A 21,240-nucleotide genomic window follows, 5' to 3' on the forward strand; every position below is an offset into this window, starting at 1 on the left:
TGTAAGTGTCAATCAGAAGCACTTAATCAATTTGTCCATCTCAACAAAAATGAAAGTAACACATCCAAAAGAAGTAGATTATATTCTATCGAGTGATTTTAATGTCACCACCTCACACATTATTGCTGTCTTTTTGTGGGCGTCCTTAAACAGGAGGAAGAAGGCGATTGTAAATGAGGACAGCGTGATTAAAGCGGATGTCAAGGTATTTGAAATCATTTAGCATTGAACATAACAAATACGTATTTGATATATCGTATATTACTATCATTCCTTTCATACATAAGCCTGTAAACCAGAGTTACTTATCTGTTCTATGACATGTAATGATGGCTTTTAGAGGTTATTCTAGTTCTTGTTATTTGACTAGCCACTGTAATGCTACTTTTTAAAGGCTTCACAGGATAAGTATGTTTCTTTCCCCTATAATAATACTTTAATAACAAAATTATAAGTGGTTGTCAACTCTTTATAAGGGAATCCTCATTGTAAAGTAGTAGGCTACCAATGAATTAAGAAGAAAAGCGTACAAAGATATCAGAGTAACATATCCAAGGTAGATCCAGCAACAAATCAATCGAGTACAGGCCACACCTCACTTCAGACAATATACTGTATGTGATCTCCCCTCACCAGCAATGCACTAGTAATGTTTACTGCAGCACCGTAGCAACCATCTCTGACCCTGCATGCCTCAAGATGACCCCTGGCCCCCATGTCAGCGTTCAACATGACGAACACTACGCCACCCTTCACTTCACTCCCAGCTGGCAAGAGGTGTCTCTGAGCAGCAGCATAGCGAAGGAGCATCAGTTCAAATAGCCATGGGAGGAGTGGCTCGACACCTTTTCCAAACAACAATCATATCACTAGCAAAAAAATGAGCACTAATCACAAGCACGAGTCTGAATGTTTATTTGAAGTATATTTTTTAAATGTGCAAGCAAATGCTACATGTACTGTACACCACCCGAGACCAACACATGAAGAGTAGTCAACCAATTTTTAGTTTGTATGCAATTTTAGTTTAGTTTATATATTGATACTGTAACGTCGGTGTGTTGGACTAGCGCTATAGGTTCCCACAATGCATTGCGGCTGGGGTTCAGGGGGGGTTATTGTGTGTGTCTTTACCTTTGTTTACTGTTTATGGATGTGTTTTAGTGTAGTGTGTATACCTCATGTGTGACCCTTCTTGCTCGAGTCATTGCAATACATTTTCTGACACTATGGGGGCAACATTCTAACCTTAAAGCCTTTCAGTAGAACAGACTGTTTTTCACAAGTACAACATATATCATCATGCAGTATTGTAAGTAAGTGTGAATCCTTTTTTTATTTTCTATTTTCATATGAATGTACACGATAAGAATGCTTGAATAAGTATATCATGATTATAAACATGCAATTAAAGTAAATGAGATACAGTATCCCACCTTGGTCTCCATAAGAACATGCTTATAATTCTATATTCTCACAGACTATGTCTGGCTCCAAATAATCAAAATGAAAACAAATAGGTATCCATTCAGGGACAGGAGTGGTCTTCGTGTTCATCCTCGTCTTCGTGCACTCTCTCTCTCTAACGCCCGACGCAAAGCCGACAGGAGTGTGTCGCGGTTGTTCAGGATGTTGTAATGCATGAGATCCATCAGCTTCTGGAAGTTCTCCGGCTGATAGGCCAGGTTGCTAGTGACGTACGGCGAGTCTTCGGTGCTGACATCCACGTCCCCTTGTTTCAGTTCCTCCACCCCCTCGCGCCTGACACCTTAGTGCAACAACAAACAGGATGTATAGAGTTGATAACAATATGCGATTTTCACGGCAAGATTGTTGAGGCAAAAATAATTAAAATGAAATCACCACAATGTCTGTAAAACTTGATACTATATAAGACACGCATACACTATCCGCGGTAATTAACTTGTCTGATTCTGAGTTAAGTGTTGCACAATTGTCAGTGTTGTCTAAGGGGTTATCCTTTGCCCCCACTCACGATGTAACTACATTTGCCACTCGAGTGGATTTATTTCGGTTCTATCGTAGCCTACACCTGAAAGCATGGCACTCTCAGACTTTTGGCCACACTCAGAGCTCCCTGAGTGCAACCACACTTGATGACACCTCTGACACTTCTGACCTGCCCACTGTGTTTAAACCTAAATCCCGATTCACCCCTAAAGTGACCAACCCAGCACTTGTAACTTTTTCTAAGAAAGTAGACTTTGAGGTTAACCGGTTGTTGAATATGGACCCAGTTACGCACAGAACAAATCTATCCAAAAACGAGCGCATCGCCCTTAACGAACTTTCCAACAACCAAGCTCATCGTCAGCTAGACACCAAATACTATCAGACACTGTATACTAACCCGTTACCCGTTATAAAAAAAAAAAGAATTTGATGCGCTGTTAAAAGGGCATTTGATGAAGGCTACATAACATCAAACGAACTTGGTTTTTTAACTGTTGAGTACCCAGTTGTGGCAGCTTTTTATTTACTCCCTAAGGTGCACAAAGAACCCAGGGACAATCCCCCTGGTCGGCCTATCGTATCAGGCAATGGTACACTCACTGAGCCTGCATCGAAATATATTGATTCCTTTATTAAACCGTTGGTAAGGGAGCTCCCATCATACATAGAGGACACCACGGACGTATTGAACAGATTAAAAACATTGCCCAATGTGCGCACACATTTTCTAGTCACCATGGATGTTGAAAGTCTATACACGAACATTGACCACCAGCAGGGCTTGTTTGCGCTGAGTCACTATATCACAGGAAGAATTGACTTAAGTGAATTTCTATTGAAATTGACGGACTGGGTTATTCACAACAATGTTTTCATATTCATGGATGAGATGTATGTACAAAAAATTGGGGTACCCATTGGATCATGTTTTTCACCTAATTACGCATGTTTGTATTTGGGCCTGTGGGAAAAGGAACACATATTGAACTCATGCAATCCTTTTTTTGAATGTATTACGTGGTATGGTCGCTACATAGACGATGTTCTTTTGATTTTCAATGGGTCTGAAAGTCAACTGTTGGACTTTCATACTTATGTTAATGGCATTAATCCCAATATTAAATTGTCATTAGACTACTCACTTGATAAAGTCAATTTCTTGGATTTGACTATCTATAAGGGCTTGGAGGGCCAGCTACACACTACTCTTTTCAGGAAAAGCACCTCCCGTAATACCATCCTTAGAGCAGACTCGTTTCACCCCCCGCACCTTATACGGAATATCCCTTACGGCCAATTCCAACGTTTGAGACGTATCTGTGACAAAGACAACGACTTCAATGAACAGGCTGAGTCAATGGCTAGGAGGTTTTCGGATAGGGCGTATAGGCCAGAAGTTATTTCCCAAGCTAACAGTAAAGCGCAGGCACTTCAACGTAGCGTTCTACTTGAGAAGAATACACATAAACGGACTAATAAATCACCACCATACTTCGTCACTACTTACAGTAGTCACGCGGCACGGATTAAAAACATTGTAAGGAAAAACTGGTCGATCATTGAGAGTGATAGCCAATTACGAGAAGTGTTTCCTGAACCTCCAGTAATATCATTCAGATGCGCGCCTACTCTTAGGGATAAGTTAATGCGCTCATACCTCCCACCTGAGCGAAAAGACTCCTGGCTCAAAAAACCTATAGGTACTTTGAAATGTATGCATTGCCCCCATTGTGCCAATGTCAACCAATCCAAATGTTTTTTGGATGCAAGAACCAACAGAACATATGAATTAAGGGATTTTATTAATTGTAACACAACATTTGTAATTTATCGTTTGGCATCCTTGTGAGGAGGGGTTCTTTTATGTCGGCCGCACAAAAAGACGGTTAAGGGACCGTCTTGCTGAGCACAAATATGCCATCAGAGTGGTGAAAAAAGATTACCCCATGGCTAGACACTTTAACGAGTACCACAACAAGAACGACTCCTTGTTAACTATACAGGGCATTGAGCATGTCAGACCTTTGGCGAGGGGGGGCAATAGGTTACAGAGGTTGAACCAACGTGAGTCGTTCTGGATACATCGCCTGAATGCTATGGAATATCCTGGTCTAAATGAAGACATCAATTTCACTTGTTTTTTATAGTGATGTAGGCCTACTGATGTGAATGTCACTGTATATTTATTTTATATAATATTTTTTTATTTTACATTTCTTTTCTTATTTTTCTTTCTGCTGTATTAATGTGCAAAGGATCACCTGTTGTAGAATGTCTTTTCTGGTCATATGACCTCTTGACCCTATATAGGTGAGTCCTCATTCACTTGTACATGCCCTGATGAAGACCAAGTGTGGTCGAAACATGTTGCCGTTTTAAACTATGGATTAGCCAGTAACAAATAAAGGCTTTTTAAATATACCTTCCCTGGAGTGCCTGGAATTGCTTTCCTTTTCATGAACTGTTCCCATTTTCCAAGAGCACCCAATACGAGGATAAAGTCTACGCTTTACAATCAAGAGCTACCAGCCTCTTTTGCTGAAGTATATAATATATAATATCATTATAATTTGATGTATTATTAATAGTGAAATTAATTTATATTTGATTGCTTTGTGCTTTTTAACTAATTTGGGAAAATAAATTACACTCAAAATACGAGTGAAGTGGTGGTGAGTATGTAACCACACCCAAAAGCATTCAAATGGAACAATGGATGACTGAAAAGATGGTTAATATGTTTTATCAATAAGACATTAATTATTGCATTTATAAACATCACAATATTGACGGTTAATGCCTGTATTCTGTGACACATCCTGGCCCCTGGGATTTGAAACGATGAAAGGACTGAGCTGAAATAATCACAGGCATGGTATATTGTGGAGAATGAAAGATTTCTGAGGGGTCGGGGCTTGCACCTACTCACCTGGGGCTTTGAACTCCCTGAAGGTGAGATTGACCATGGGGAAGTGAACCACGATGGGTGCTTTGGGGTTCTCCTCATCCTCGAAGACGTACACCTCTTTCATGGGCTCGTTCTCCACGTGGCAGAAATCGATGTGGGGGAACGGGATCCTGTGGTCAGCACAGTGCTGCTGGGTTTCCTTTAACACCTGAGGAGTACATTGACAGGGCAAACAGGTCAAACGTGCCTCAGAGAAGATGAGGAACTCAAGCATGACCATGATAAATGGATAGGTCGTGGTTTAGTGTCGTTAGGTAGGTCATTGTTTATCCACAACTACATTTATTGGGGTCAGAAGAATGTCAAGAGAAAAGGCAGTTTGCTCTATTTTAATCAATAAGAAATGGTGTCAGGCATGACAGGTGCACGGTCCCTTCAAATTAAGAGCCTCAGATATGAGCACCATGCTGGCCAGGGTGTCACAACACGGCTGATTTGAGAATAACATACATTGCTCACACTGATGTACTACCTCATGTAAAAACAATTATTATGACCGCCGCGCAGCGAAGCGGCGGTCATATAGGTTTAGTCAGATTTTTTTTTCTTTTTTTTTTTTCTTTTTCGCATGCCCAAATTTCTGTCAATGATTCCCGGGACACTGAAAGACCGGGGTACACGAAACTTGGTGGGCATGTAACCCCACATGGATAGCATGGAACCATCGTTTTTCGTTTTGATCTGTAGCCCCCCCGCTGGACTGGACCCCCCGAAAGGAGGGTAGAGCAGACACAGTTTTCTGTGAATATCTCGAAAACCGTAGGGTTTAGAAGGACCATTTTTTTTTTGTATGTTGATCTCAAGGGGCCATGTCAACCCATTCCATAACCACTCATTTCATGTATAGCGCCACCTAGTTAAACACAAAAAAGTAAAAATGAGGTGTTGTAATTGAAGGTATCTGTGACCTAACAAAGTCAAAACTGTACAAAATTGAAAGTGTAGGATCATTATGACACCCTCTGTATGCACGCCAAGTTTCGTGGAATTCCGTTCATGGGGGGCCACACAATAAATTCATTTATGTTACTATACACCAACTGGCCTGTAGGTGGCCGGAGACAGTTTTCTGTGAATATCTCGATAACCGTAGGGCCTAGGAGGTCCACCTTTTTTATGTATGTTGGGCTTAAGGGGGCATGTCAACCCATTCCATTACCACTTATTTTATGTATAGCGCCACCTAGTTAAAAATGAAAAAGCAAAAAATTAGGTGTTTTCATCACAATATCTCTGGCTGACAAGGTCAAAACTGCACGAAATAAAAAGTGTAGGATCATTATGACACCCTCCGAATGCATGCCAAGTTTTGTGTACTTTCGTTCATGGGGGGCCTTACAATAAAATAATTTATGTGTACATTTAGTGACGTACACCAACAAGGATTCCCGGGACACTGAAAGACCGGGGTACACAAAACTTGGTGGCCATGTACCCCCACATGGATAGCATGGAACCGTCATTTTTCGTTTTGATCTGTAGCCCAGCACCCCCGAAAGGAGGGTAGGGCAGACACAGTTCTCTGTGAATATCTTGAGAACTGTAGGGCCTAGGATGACCATTTTTTTCTGTATGTTTGCCTCCAGGGGTCATGTTAACCCATTTCATGTGCACACATGTGCACAGATACACACACACACACACACATACATTCACAGTAATCATACGTATGACACATACTCACACAGTAGACATATGTACGCTTGCATGCACAGGCACATACGCAGGCACAAACACAAGCACGCACGCACACACACACACACACACACACACTCACACACACACACACACACATAACATAAACATAACACAAACAATCAAGAATTTATAAACAGGCAAGATGGAGGTGGGGTTGTATAAAATGTTTTGGTACTTGTTGTCTAGCAGATACCAGTGAGAATTGAGTGTGGATAATGCAATTTAGTGAGACAGTTAGAATCATATAGGCCTTTCAGCGTGATTTCTTTTTGTGGAAAAAATGTGCTGGACTGGGCGGCGGTCATATTTTGTACCGCTCTGCGGTACATCTAGTTAATACATAGCATAACATAACATAACATAACATAGTAAACCTTAAACTGATCGATCCAAATCCCAGGAGTAGTTGAGGGACAGGACGAGGTCCATGCGCCTGTGGGCTTGCAGCACTGGGATGAAACCTGTGTTACAGGCGAAGCCCGCGTCCACCAGGTTCAGGGTGGCGTCCGCTGGGGTCAGCTGGTTTGGGAACGCATCAGGGTGAGTGTCTGGACAGGAAGCCCAAAGGTTGGATTTATTATAACAATGGCAGCTGGTTCCAAATCGTGTCATATTTCACACACAAACACACACACACACACACACTCATACGGTTATTCAGTATATCACACATACTGTATATGACACACGTGTGTGACATATGTAATAAGCAGAACATATACAACATATATAATTGATTATGTAAATATAAACATGTGATACAACAGCATAATACACAACAGCTGTATAATATGTGACATGAAGTGGCATTATTCGTACCATTTCCCGCAATGAATCCACTTGTCTTGTTGTAGTCCCAGTGTAAATTTAGGCCTCGCATGAAGTTGTAAATGCGGCTGGAGATCGGTCGGCTGGTGAAGAAGTCGGTAATCCTTTGTGCCTTGTCGGTGGCCGGCTTGATGATGACGGTGTCGAGCGTGGACGGCCTGTTGTCCGACTCTGTGGGGGACAGAACACCTCACGAATCTCACAGGGTCCAACATGACAACACACACCAACAGCACAGTCATCAGACAGCTGGTTGAAGCTGCTGGGGCAAACTACTGGACTGATACTGTAGTTTGTCAAAATTGCTAAGAATGTGCCTACCCACTTTTAAGATGCTTGACTTCCACATTTCCCTGTGCTACCAATTACATACACGTTAGAAATCATAGGAAGAGTTTGGTTCCAAAAGGCTATATCCTCCATTTTAATGAATTTTCATTAATCTTATTTTTATTATTATTTTGTTTTACATGTAATTTTAGTAGAACTGTATTGGGTTATTGTTATTCAATTAATCTGTACTCAATCAAAACGACACATTTGCAATTTTGTTGATATTATCTGAAATACACAATGACATAACATGACTTGTTATGGAGATATAGTGTTTTGGAACCAAACTCTTCATATGCATGTACTGTATACAACATGTATGGATGCATTTATGTGTACAATATATAGCCTACATATTTAATCATGTATGGATGCATTTATGTGTACAATATATAGCCTACATATTTATCATGTATGGATGCATTTATGTGTACAATATATAGCCTACATATTTAATCATGTATGGATGCATTTATGTGTACAGTATATACAACCAGTCAGGTATTGAAACCACAACTTTTAGGCTCCTGCAGTGTAGTGGTAACTTTCCTTACCACTACACTACACAGTGCTGTCTTCAGAGCACCAGTACCTGTCTTGATGACATCACCAGGAAGCCAGGCTGGTTTGTTGCCAGTGACATAGTTCCACACATCGTTAAGGCTGATGGACATGGCACTGCTCCAGATTCCTACAGAACACACACACAGGATGGATGGATGGATGGATGGAAAGGTGGCTGTACTGCATGATCAGGGATCCCCTCACACATCCCCCCCCACACACACACACACACACTCACACACACACACACACACACACAATCCTTCTCCCTTGCTTCCTTCATCTCTTACCTATCAGGAATGGCAGCCGAGCCTCTGGAAGGTTCTTGACCATGCACCCCAGGAAGTACTCGCTACCAAAGTTCTCCGTGGGGATGGACGCACCGTATTTTGGAATGCCCACCTCATAGGGGCTGAACTCACACCACTCTGCAAACACAACAAAGGAACAATCTGAAGCTATGACCCAAACATGCTTTAGTCTGTAGAATCACAACATCTTAGCTACACCGGATACAGTAACATTCACTGACTACAATTAGCAAATTCCACTTTAATCAGTAGAGCTGGACGAATGTGTATGCACTGCAGACATTGCCCTGAATTATATTTCTATTTTTTTTTGCACAGCACTTGCCATGTGCTCCATTTTGTACGGGATCTGAGTTTAATATCTTAATTTAATTAATAGAAGAAGAAAGGGTTGTTTGGAATAAAACTGAAAACTCTTACCAGCATCAGTGACGTTGCCCTTCTGGCTGGTCTTCATGTTCACTGCAGTGTAGATGGGCAGAGGATTTTGTCCCTCAGATACTGCCCTCCTCTGGTCAGACAGGGTACTGTCCCATTTCTGCACAGGCAAAAGTGCACATTTAGCAATTGGCTCTGCAGAATCTATTGCTTACGTGTAATATGCAATCTGATTGCAGTTTGCAAATACATTTTGAACAAAGTTATGGGTGTGTGTATATGTATGGGTGTGTGTATATGTCTGTGTGTGTTGTATTGCTTATGTGAGAGATGAACAAGAGAGAGATTAAGAGAAAGAGAGATGTGTGTGTGTGTGTGCGTGCGTGCGTGCGTGCATGTGTGTGTGTGTCTGTGTGTGTATGCATGTGTGTGTATGCATGTGTGTGTGTGTGTGTGTGTGTGTGTGTAATGTAAAACCGTGCCTTTTATGGTTTTGTTGCTTTCTGTTTCTGTGTCCATTTCTGTGCTTTTATGTACTATTTCTCTGGGCCATTGCTTATGCAGCACACTGAATGACCCCTGTGCTATTTAAATAAACTTGACTTGAATTGACTTGACTGTATTCAGCACCTTGCCATAGATGAGGTGTTCGATGGCCAGACCCCACTTGTCGATGTAGGTGACTGGGACCCCCTCCTTCTCCCTCAGATCCATCTCCTCCCTGTAGCCACGGAGCTGCTCAGTGGACATGATGTCCTGGTACCTCTTAATCATCTCAACCTTCATGGGCTCGGCGACCACACTTATGTCCTTTTGCGACCAATCGGAAGTATCGTAGAGTGTGGATATGGCCCTGTAACATGCAATAATGCCATGTTATATGAGACAGAACATTATATGGAAATCATACAGGTAAGACTGGTTATGATGTGGTATATTCACACTATATATTCTCTCTCTCTCTCTCTCTCACACACACACACACACACAGAGCATTTCAGAAAAGGTCACACTGCACTGAAAGTCAGATGTGTGAGTGAGGTGTGTGTGTGTGTGTGTGTGTGTGTGTGTGTCGTCTAATCTTGTCTGAGGGGCTGGTCTCTCACCATGTGGCTCCTGAGACTCCCGTGATGTAGCTGACAGCATCCAGGATGCCCAGAGCTTGGAGACCCTTCAGACTCCCAAAGGTGCCAGTCATCGCCCTGGTCCCGCCCCCCGAGCAAACCACACCCACCAGCGGGACCTGGAAGGAGATGTGTCAATAGCAAAGATCCTAGAGCGGAGCTCTGTTCTAGAATCTTTGGTCAATAAGCTTCCAAAACAGTTCTAAACAGTACAGCCATTACCATGAAATAGGAACAGTGCAGCAAAATTACTTTTGTACTGTTCACACATTTTTGTCGGCATATTTGTACATCTGCCATTGTCAGTCCTGGAGACAAGTGTAATAACTACACACCTGTTGTCCTCTATCATCTCTCTATCTCTCTCTCTTTCTAGACCCTTTCAATCTGTTCCTAGATTGTTTCCGGTTTCTCTATTGAAACATTCAAAACCACATATACTTTGAAATTAAAATGTAAAATCTATTGGACTTTAGCGTAATGCTCTACAAATTGTTGATTTTAACTTTTTTGTGTCCCCAAGTTACTATAAAAACTACTAAATGTTGTTTTATGTGCCACCAGAAATGCCTTATGTTAGTTTATGCAGTTGAAATGGTCAATAATGAGTACAACTGTTTATGAACATTATGCCTTCAATAGGGAGTGATTCAGAATGTAGCATCATGTACGAGCATTCTGGGAAATGTAGGCAGTGGAGGTACTGTATGTATTGTGTTACTGTATGTCTGAGTGTGTCTGGCCCAGGCCTTTACTCTCTCTATTTGCATCCCAGGTCATTAGCCAAGGAGCTGGCCAATGTAGTGGAACACATATTTGGACCAAATTTGTACACTGAGGTGAGTCATCTCTCCGTGGGCATGTTTGTGTATGTGTGTGCGTGTGTGTGTGCGTGCGTGCATGTGTGCGTGCGTGCCTTTCCCCCTTCCTTAGCCCCCAAAAGAGCATTCTTGTTTTTAATGTTCCACTTGGTTTGTAGAGTTGGAAAAATTAAAGCCTCTATCCACTGATGAACAAAAGTGATTATCAAGCAAAATGAAATACCATCTCTGGCTAATTTGATCTACACAAACAAGACAAATTCCTTGTATGCAAAAAACCTGCTTGGCAAGAAACCAAACTCTGATCTGTATCTTCCCTTCAATGCACCCCCCACCCCCCTATCCCTCTGGTTTACTCCCTTATCTATCTCTCTCTGTCACACACACACACACACACACACCACACATACACACCACACACACACACACACACACCGACACACATACACACACACACACACACACACACACACACACATACACACACACACACACTACCTTATCTGTCTGAGGAGGTGAGCTGAGCCCTAGCAGCTTTTGCAGAGCATGCCCCACCACCGCCTTCCTCTTCTCCAGGAAGTCCCTCTCAGCCGACGGGATGTTAAAGTCCAGACGCAACGCCAGATTCTCCTCTGAGCTGCAGTGTCACAGTCACCAAACAACAGTGAAGAGGGCAACAGTAACAGCATATTTATGTCAGTTACACTTTGATCACGAAAAGGACCTCAAGAAAATGTAATCGATCAAATAAAATAATAGAAACTATTACACAGAGCCTTACTCACCGTGGCGATATGGCTCATTTAAAATCATAATGTCGAACTGTGATGAATAGCTGGTGGTAATGGCACATGTGTTCCTGTCTCCTTCACGTAACCATACACCATAGACATAATAGAAACCGTACACTACCAGAATTTGAAAATGATGACCAAAACATCTGTTGTCTCGTGTTAATTGTTGGATTTAGGTCAGAGGTTGGATTTAGCCTAAATCATTTAGGTCAGAGGTCATGATGGTGTGTGTATGTGTTACCCCAACCAGAGTGTGCTTTGCAGTTCTAGTTTAAAACTAGACTATGAAACAATTTGCTACTTTCTTTGAGGTCGGCTTTTTTTTTTATCAAGGAAGACATTTTGGTTATCATCTTCAAATTCTGGTTGTGTACGTTTACATGAAGGACAGATGAACACATGTGCCATTACCACCAGCCATTCATCACAGTACGACATTCCTGTCTTCAAAGGACACAGTTAGCATGTTAGCAAGCTTCTAGCAGTGCCAACAAGGCTCTGAATCAGGGCTGTATGTTAACTTTTTTTGCTGAGGTTGACTTTCTAACATCGGTATCTAGTTACAAACACCTCATTAAAATAATGTGTCACCGGTGCTAAGCTGGATAATCATCCAAAACTGTTTTTTTTGTAGCATGTGCTACATTATACGTTGCACTGTGCACTCCTGCTCTGGGTGGTGACTGCAAGGTTTTGTATGTCTTTGGTTAGCTCACTAGTAAATGTTGAATAAGGAGTGGATCTACAATGTATACCGGTAAGTGATTTACATACAGTTACAAACATGTTGTGTATACAATGAAGCACATTACCAAGGTATGCCTGTGTGGAGAATTGAGAGTGTATTAAGTTTTTAGGTAGAGGGAGGTTTTACCTTTCCCCTGTTTTCAGTTCCAGGTTAACAAAATCCTGTGGGAAATAAAATGGTGTTGTTTGATAACTGGGCATTTTCTTTTTTATTATTCAAATGTGTTCAAATTGAGCAATAGATGAATGTTAGAGTTTGTGTACTACCTTTCCAAGAGGCACTTTCATTTCCTGATTAGCACTGACTGGCCGCAAATTATCTGGTGAAAGATTGATTGACTGAATGGCATCTTCAACCTGTTGACAGCAGATTATGAAATAATAAAATGAATGAAAAATAAATAGAAATAAAATGTATGGCATAGTCTCAAATTCTCAATAGTATAGTATATTGGTTTGCAATGAGTATCTTCCTTTTTGTTACCTGAAAATTATTGTCTTTTCTAAATGAATCAGTAGTTTTTAAAATGTCAAAAAAGGTGGAGGATGTCAATCTGTGCTTTTCCTGAGACAACAATGACATCTTCCAATGCTTTGCTTTGTCTACACCCAAAAGATTATTCAGAATGTGGTTTGACAATACTCAAGATTATAACAATTGCCTATCAAAATAGTTCACAATTAATTAATATATAAATTGCTGCAGTTCTAGTTGACTCCACCACACCTAAAATGAGAACATGTTCCTTCAGGACTAAGTGTGTGTGTGTGTGTGTGTGTGTGTGACTGCGTGTATGCATGCATGCATTTATGTGTGTGTGTGTGTGTGTGTGTGTGTGTGTGTGTGTGTGTGTGTGTTTATGTGTTGATGTGTGTGTGTGTACCTGCACAGAGAGTTCTGTCTCCAAGTCTCTGTTGATGTAGTAACGTAAAGAGTCCATCAGGTCCGAGGTGAGAACATGTTCCTCTCTATAAGCTCCTTTCAGCTTCAGTATTAAGCTCTGTATTTCTGCAACACACACACACACACACACACACACACACACACAGAGAGAAAGAGAACATATACCTAAGTGAACTGAAAAAGTGTTTCCCCCCTAAACAAAAATTGACAGCTGTACTAAAGCTGGTGATTTATTTTCTTTCTTTGATCCTTCAATGTGTTCTACTGCTTACCTGGGTGTTTTACCGTGATGTCAAGAGTTGAGAATGGTGGTGCCTAGAAGCAGAAGAATCAGGACGAATGTGAGCCATAATTCTTAATTTATCCTTTATCTCGACTGAAAGTGTTACGCTTTACTTGACGGTATCGATATAAGAGTGACATGACACTGTCATGAACGTGTCATAAACATTATAAACAACCCATAAACGTTTATGACATAACGCTTCTGTTATTAAGTGTCATTCGGTTTTTGTCACGACAAGTTAGGGTTAGGTTTAGGGTAAGGGTTAGGGTCAGAGTTATGGTTCATGTGTCATGACAGTGTCATGTCACTCCTATGTAGATACCGTCAAGTATTACCAAAGTGATATTTTATTACATGTTTATGCTAACATTTTTTATAGAATTGACACTGCATATTTATAAATTGCAATTATTACGTATACTACATATTAATATCACTGCAATATGCACACTGCAAACAGAAATCTGTAACATCATACTCATATCAACAAATATTATTCTGAATCATTTAAGTAGACTACACAAAGTGACACCTACCACCAAGATTCCATTGGACAGGTAAGAACCTGGTGCTTCAGCGCTAAAAACAAGAAGGACAAGTGTGAGGCGTTTAATAGGCATCTGATGGTTATGCAGTCTATAGAGCTACTGTAACACTCTAAAAAACACAGATGAAAAAAAGGAGCATATGATAAAATATGCAGGGCAGCAATCAGCCTATTATAAATAATTGAAGCCAATGCTTTTTTCAACCTACAGTTGCTTTCACAGTCCTAACAGTTCAATGTTTCCAGGACAACAATTTATCTTTTCCATTTCATTGTTTTAATGCAATAAAAGTGTATGTATGTATGTACGTATGTATTCAGTTATGTATTTATTTATTAACTTGTCTGTTCTCTTACCTCTCAACCATCTCAAATTCGACCCATAACTTATCACTTGTCTGAGCATAGACAAAAAACAAAACAAAAAAAAGATGTCAGTTGACCACATTTTGTTATTAACATGGTAAAATGTCATAATGTCTCTTCAAGAGAGCTTTACCTGTGCATTTGTTATGAACACTTTGGTCTGTTTTTGGCCCATGGTGAGGTTACTTAGATCAAACAAGAAAGCCATGCAAATATCATCTCCAAAGATTGTGTCCTCATCGAACATTTGCAATTCTAGAACATTCTGTAAGAGAAGGATAGTTGTGTAAAAAAGGATAGATTGAGAAAGGAAAGCACTTTTAAAAGTTATTCAACTTTGAGTAGGTGGACCCTCAAACTGATGAATTTGAGACACACCAACCTGGTATCTTAACCAAGGGGGAGGCAATAAGTATAGTTGATAACATCAACAGTTAATAACAATTTGTCTGTAAAGTTTTACATCAGATGTTTGTAATGTATGGTTTTAAAGGGTCTATAAGCAGGATAAGCACAACATTGAGACGTCTGTGTGGGTCAGACCTTGACATGGCTGTTCACGCGGAAGTGGAACGTTTCGTTCCACTCAGGGCTGTCGCTGTTGGGAACTGTCCTGGTGCGGTGCAGGCGGGCGGAAGACGTGGGGAGCTTCAGAGTCACATAGCAGTCCGACTTCGACCCTGAAGAGAACCAGCAAGAGGGGGTTAGGGTTAGTACTAGCAATCAGTTCAGTTCAATTCATTTCAGTTTCTCTGCCGCTATCTGGGAAAGAAGTTGTTTTATCTTCAAGAACAACTGTGTACACATTGAATTCATGCACATATTGTACAAAACTCCGCACATTATTTAGTTAGTTAGAGGATTTCAATTCCATCCACATATTTTCTGCTATACCTAACAATAGTTGAAGCATGGCAATAGAAGACACTGAAATATCTTCCATATCTGGCAATCTATTGCGTTAGTAAAAAAAAACAGAAAAAAAAACAGTGAAAAGAGACAATTAACAGTCAAGCGGACAGAACACAGATTGATTGACGGGACTTACAGTAGTCATGGGAGTGGTGAAGTTCTGCTCGCAGGACGGTAACAGAGAGCTTCCAATAGGGGACCAATTCCAGCTGAGAAAGATAAATAAACAAATAACGTTAATCACAGCAGCACCAGTCTCATCACCATTATTGTCAAATTATCTTCTCAGTATCTTCACATTATCTCCACAATATCTTCTCATTATCTTCACATTGTCTTCTCAAAATCTTCTCAATGTTTGATCAATATCTTCACATTATCTTCTCAATATCTTCTCAATGTTTTATCAATATCTTCACATTATCTTCACATTATCTTTAACCATCCTGCATATAACAGCTTGCTATAGTACACCATCCAGAGTGAGGTCTGTTTTTTTCTGCTTTCATTTGAGCTTTGAGGTGTTTTCATAAAACAGAACATGGAATTCACCATGTAATTTATTCACACATTGTCCTGTAATATAAGGCACGCAATCTGATGAGACACAAGCATGAGTTGTAAACTTTTGACAGTTTTAAAATTGTGATGACCTAGAAAACAAGACTGGACAAAATTATGTTTTCAGAAAAAAATGGGTTAAAATAAGGACCAGCTGCATTAAAACTGAAGTAATACATTGCCCATATCGGACCAGACTGACCAGTGGTCCTGAGGAAATTATTTATACAACCCAACACATTTAGAACGTAACAGTTTGCTTACCTTGGCCATGGTTGTTTCTGCAGTGAGCTCAGCTCAGTCAACTTGAAGGCAAATATCTTGAGTGACTGAGGGCGGAGCAGTTTTTGCTTTTGTGGACTTTAGAATGGGTTCTGTTTTCATGCTGACCCATGGAACTGGACAGCACCAGGTAGGCCATTCCACTGTTCCAGTTCAACTGGTTATTGTAGTTCAGTTGGTTATTGGAGGAGTATCATGAAATCATTTGGTCTCACTTACCACATGTCCTGCCAATTGCCTGAATGCTCCACCAAAGACAAACAAAAATAAAAATCACCAACAGCTTTCGTGCACCAATAACATCACCAACAAAACAGCCTTTGAGAGCATTTCATTATCACTGGTTAGCAGGCATCCGTCATGTCCCCCCACCCTACACACGCACACACACACAGACGCCACGTCGTCTTCAATGCGATGCAATCAAAAACATAATCAGACACACCACAAGCCCTTGATAAAGGCACCAACAAATACCAAGAACCAGCAACAAATTATTTGGTCATTCTTCTTAGTTTATGATCCGATCAGCAAAATATAACAATAGCAGTGCATGTGAGACATGCTAAGATTCTCACAGAGCTACAAACATGGGATGTTCGATATAAGCTCCACCATTGGTCCACAGAGCCATCTGAGTGGGATAACCGGAAGCAGTTGGACGTCTAATTATCCTCAAAACGGTTTTGACAAGACCAACAAGGGGCCTGCAGGGTATGGAACTGCCAGACAATAAAACCATGCAAATAAAGATTCTTTATACAAACGAACATCCTCTGTGCTCCTTCCAGCAAATTGCAAAATTCCTGTTGCACTTCCCTAATGACACATTTGAAAACAATCTTTTTGAGACTTCATTAAAACTGGTGTTAAGGCAACTGGCCGATAATCATTTAAAACTGGGACGCCAGATACCTGTTGAGGTTTCTGGAGAAGCCGTGGGCCTATGAAACACCTGAAGGAAGGTGCCTGCTTGATAACTCCAGTGAAATGGTCTTAGAGGCTGTTCTGTTGGTGGGTTAGCTTGTTAAGTGCTTTGTGATTTGTTAGTGATTTTGGCTTTGATAGTAAATAGGCTTGGTTGTTGATTGGCCGCTGTGTGAAATCCCCTACCTATAGCACTTGGATTTAATATCTCTCCTGTGTATATGAAAAAAAAATAAAACAGTAGGCTACCCATACTGGTACTACGAGTGAGGGGTTTCAATGCCCTGGAAATATAATGTGTAGACTGCAGTGACATGAAACAAACAAACAAACAAACAAAAAAACTTTGCAACACAAAGACAAATCCTGGTATTGTTGCTTGGCCCTGGCTCTGTATAAGGGGCCGTGCACACGACGCCGGTTTTTGTGAAACCGGTGAGGTTTTGTTTACGGTTACGCCTTGCGTGTACAGGACGCCGGCAGTTTAGGAGACTGAAACCAAAGTCCTTTTAGTGCACACGACGCCGGTTTTTGTGAAACCGGTGAGGTTTTGTTTACGGTTACGCCTTGCATGTACACGACGCCGGCAGTTTAGGAGACTGAAACCGATAGGTTTTGAAACCAGCTTCCGAAGTGGGAACTTCTGAAACCGCCAGCTAGACCGTGCCGTGTAGACGTGTGAAGCCGGCAATCCTATGACGACATAGCCAGCCCCACCCCTAACCCAGCCAGGGCACTCGACCTGACATGTTGCTTGTCAAAACAAACCGAACCATTTATTTATCATATTAAAATGTTTTTCTTTCCCCTGTCATGATTTATATGCCTATCGAAGCACACGTTAGCTTAACCTTGTTAAACATTAGCTTACTGCATGTTAGTGTTTTCTCCAGTGGTGCTCAGACCTAATGCAATGCGTAGGCTAAGCATTTGAAATTTCACATAGCAGTCACATACCTTGAAAATTAACTTTATTAGTTTAACTTAATTAGTCTCCTTATTTCATGCAACTGCTTAACCAGAGCACTTATTAGACATTCTCTGGCTTAACAAACTGTTTCAACAATGTTTTCTTCTACGCGATTCAGCGAAACTATCGTGAAGCTTCTGCACAGCGGCGCCATCGACTGGTCTGGCATATGCACTACAGCACACTTAGCCGGTTACACCTCTGTGTGTACACGCAAGGTTTTTTCTTGCCGGAGTCGTTAAAGGGGTGAAAGCGGTAAGATAAAATCCACCCGGCGGTTTCGTGTAAACGGCCCCTAAGTATATTAACATAATGAGGGGGGTCTGGCTTGGCAAGATGGTACAAAGGCTCAATCCTGTTCAACCGGTTGAAGAACTGTCATGAAGTTGTATATTACGCAATCGTTGAGAGGTAGTTAGGCAGGTAGGTATGTGTGGCATCTGAGTATTTAAGAAGGAAAGCTACATGTGATTGTGCAGAGCTCTTCTCAGACGGCATCTCTTCCTCTTGGTCTGTGTGTACTCCACAACAGCACACATTATTTTTTAAAGGTAGGTGAGTCTTCCTCTGTCTCTGTCTGTCCACCTGCCTGCCTGTACTGAAACAAAGTCAAGACATGTAATTGCTTATCAAAATGCACACTAACATGAAGATAGTAACGTGAGTAGCCTACACTCTAAAATGAGATGTATTAATCACATCCACTTTGGATATGGGAGCTTACCGACTGTGCATATTCAGTTTTAAATTGACGTGAAGTCATAATCCCATAGCCTACTTCGAATCTGTCCATTTCTTGTCCGAAGTCATCCATACATTTGCAGAGACGTCTGCACTATTGTCGAGCAGCATTTATCATTCACCTTTTATCATATCAGTCTCTTGATTCATTTGTAACGGAGGCATTGTTATGCCAGTCCCTCTACTATATTAGAAACTGCAGGTGTCAATCTACAGCTTCGTTACCATAGATAAATTGATATTATGAGAAACTGCCTTTAATCTTTCTTTCTCAACAGTGAGTTTTTAAATTATGAATCTACACACCTCAAGCACGTCTTGACTCTTTATAAACAAATACCGTAAACCTCAAAGCAAAAGTTACAAATTAACATTACAGTATCAAATTTGGTGGTTAATATGCTGATACGGGTTACGCGCGATTTATGCACGTATTTCCCCCAATGCCCATAATTCTGTGTGTGAATGCCGGTATGAGTGTAAACGTTGTAGTTATGTGTTGCTTAAAGAGTTTTCACTATTTCACAATATAGCCTCATATTGGGAAATATGCCACCGTGTGACACTGTAATGGGGAAAAAACATGAAGCCGTATCAGCATATTAAGCACCAAATTTGATACTGTAATTTGTGTAACCTAAATGTATTTAGAACTAGGCCTACTGCCGACATCAAGCAATATGCTGTTTCACCCAGTGCTCGCCTCGAAGTCGGCCGGTAGGCTACTCACCGGCACGCAGTACCCCGGCACTTCTACCTGCACTTTCCCTTGCGTACTTCATCTCGTACAGGAGTACACCAGAATGCTTTATTTACATGTTAAAATCACAAAATTTTCTTCTGGGGGAGATGCCCCCAGACCCCTCTACAGAGGTTTGTTTTGCAAATAGGTAACCTTTTTCAGCACTTCTCAATTTGCAGGTCTGCAATAGCACACTGTGATTCCTTACCAATATCTATTAGTATATTTTATTCACTGTAAAATTAAGAATATAATAGCCTATTTGATGTCTCGATACCAGTGTTCTTCGACATCAGAAAAAAATGCTGATATCGATACACCGTGGTATGATGCAAGTGAATGATGAGTACCGGCACCATTTTTCCCACTTCAAGCACTAGTTTCACTTTCACCTTGTAGTGGCGCTCGACCAACCTTAATACAGCCCTCTGGAGCGCGTAGCTGAAAAGGTGCTTAGTCCAGTGCTTAAGCCAGTGGCAGAATGCGCGCAAGAGTTGTATAGCCATAAGAAACACCTAGATTGGGTTTGCACCTCCCAAAACGTGTAACTCCCTCTATCGAGCAAAAAATGCGTGAAGTTTGAAAAGCGCTTAGTTACACGTTTTTTTTTTTTTTACTTACATAGCTTACGCACATGGGAGAATTCCCCCCATTGTGCACACACAGCACAATACCGTCAGGATATCCATGGTGGGAAATCCTCCCATCCCATTGCAAATGTATTTTGTGAATGTGAGAAAATATTTGTTTTGGCAACCACAGATTACTCTTTCTTTACTGCTCAATTTAGCAACAAAGATCATCATGCATCTTACAACAGCAACATTGTGAAAGAATGAGAATAGAGACTCTCACACCAACACACAAACACAAATACTCACTCTCTCTCTCTCTCTCTCTATCTCTCTCTCTAATTCTCTTTGGACTTTAATGTGGGGTTCTGTTTGGTGTTTCCATCACATCTGTATTTTCTCTAAGTAGGCTAATCTGTGTCCACTCCTTTGCAGAATAGCCATGGCGAGCTACACAGTGACGACACACACAGGAACCCGCCTCTTTTCTGGCACCACAAGCTACATTTACATCCAGCTGCGTGGTGCTGATGCTGAGAGCCAGGAGGAGAATCTACACAAGCGCTTTTTCTCTCATGACTTTTGCAATGGATCGGTAAGTGCATTTAAAGCAACAGAAAAACAGAAAATCCAGAGGCATGATTTTAAAGATGTCCACATATAGTGTCACACTGTAGCTATCTGGATGCTAGCTGTTAGCCGCAACAACTAACTGGGTAGCACAGATTTTGTTTGTTCATTTTGAGAGAATGAAATAAATAAATTTTCTGAAATATTTTTTTTTAAATTGTGAATTTCAAGCAATATCAACCAATGTGAAGTTATTATGACCGCCGTGCAGCGAAGCGGCGGTCATATAGGTTTAGTCAGAATTTTTTTATTTTTTTTTC

General features: G+C 41.0%; 1 protein-coding gene and 1 long non-coding RNA gene across 2 annotated transcripts; both read right to left on the reverse strand.

Moving 5' to 3' along the window:
• Nucleotides 1-1,553: 1,553 nt before the first annotated feature.
• Nucleotides 1,554-16,389, reverse strand: LOC143118874 (cytosolic phospholipase A2 zeta-like). The gene is given in 18 exon segments (XM_076280005.1): nucleotides 1,554-1,768; nucleotides 4,904-5,090; nucleotides 7,022-7,188; nucleotides 7,460-7,666; nucleotides 8,412-8,492; nucleotides 8,656-8,793; nucleotides 9,097-9,214; nucleotides 9,685-9,907; nucleotides 10,161-10,297; nucleotides 11,498-11,636; nucleotides 12,668-12,702; nucleotides 12,808-12,897; nucleotides 13,425-13,452; nucleotides 14,635-14,675; nucleotides 14,777-14,908; nucleotides 15,187-15,323; nucleotides 15,692-15,764; nucleotides 16,381-16,389. Coding segments are annotated over 18 exon segments (2,157 nt in total).
• Nucleotides 13,506-14,307, reverse strand: LOC143138827 (uncharacterized). The gene is made up of 3 exons (XR_012990296.1): nucleotides 14,267-14,307; nucleotides 13,717-13,759; nucleotides 13,506-13,549 (listed from the first exon to the last, which is right to left on the reverse strand). It is a non-coding gene; the product is annotated as an uncharacterized LOC143138827 (long non-coding RNA).
• Nucleotides 16,390-21,240: the final 4,851 nt, after the last annotated feature.

The sequence above is a fragment of the Alosa pseudoharengus genome, unplaced genomic scaffold, assembly GCF_046254945.1.
Source record: "Alosa pseudoharengus isolate Yale_2024_CS ecotype anadromous, Long Island Sound unplaced genomic scaffold, YU_APseudo_1.1 YU_APseudo_1.1_scf_1, whole genome shotgun sequence".
Lineage (NCBI taxonomy): Eukaryota > Metazoa > Chordata > Actinopteri > Clupeiformes > Clupeidae > Alosa > Alosa pseudoharengus.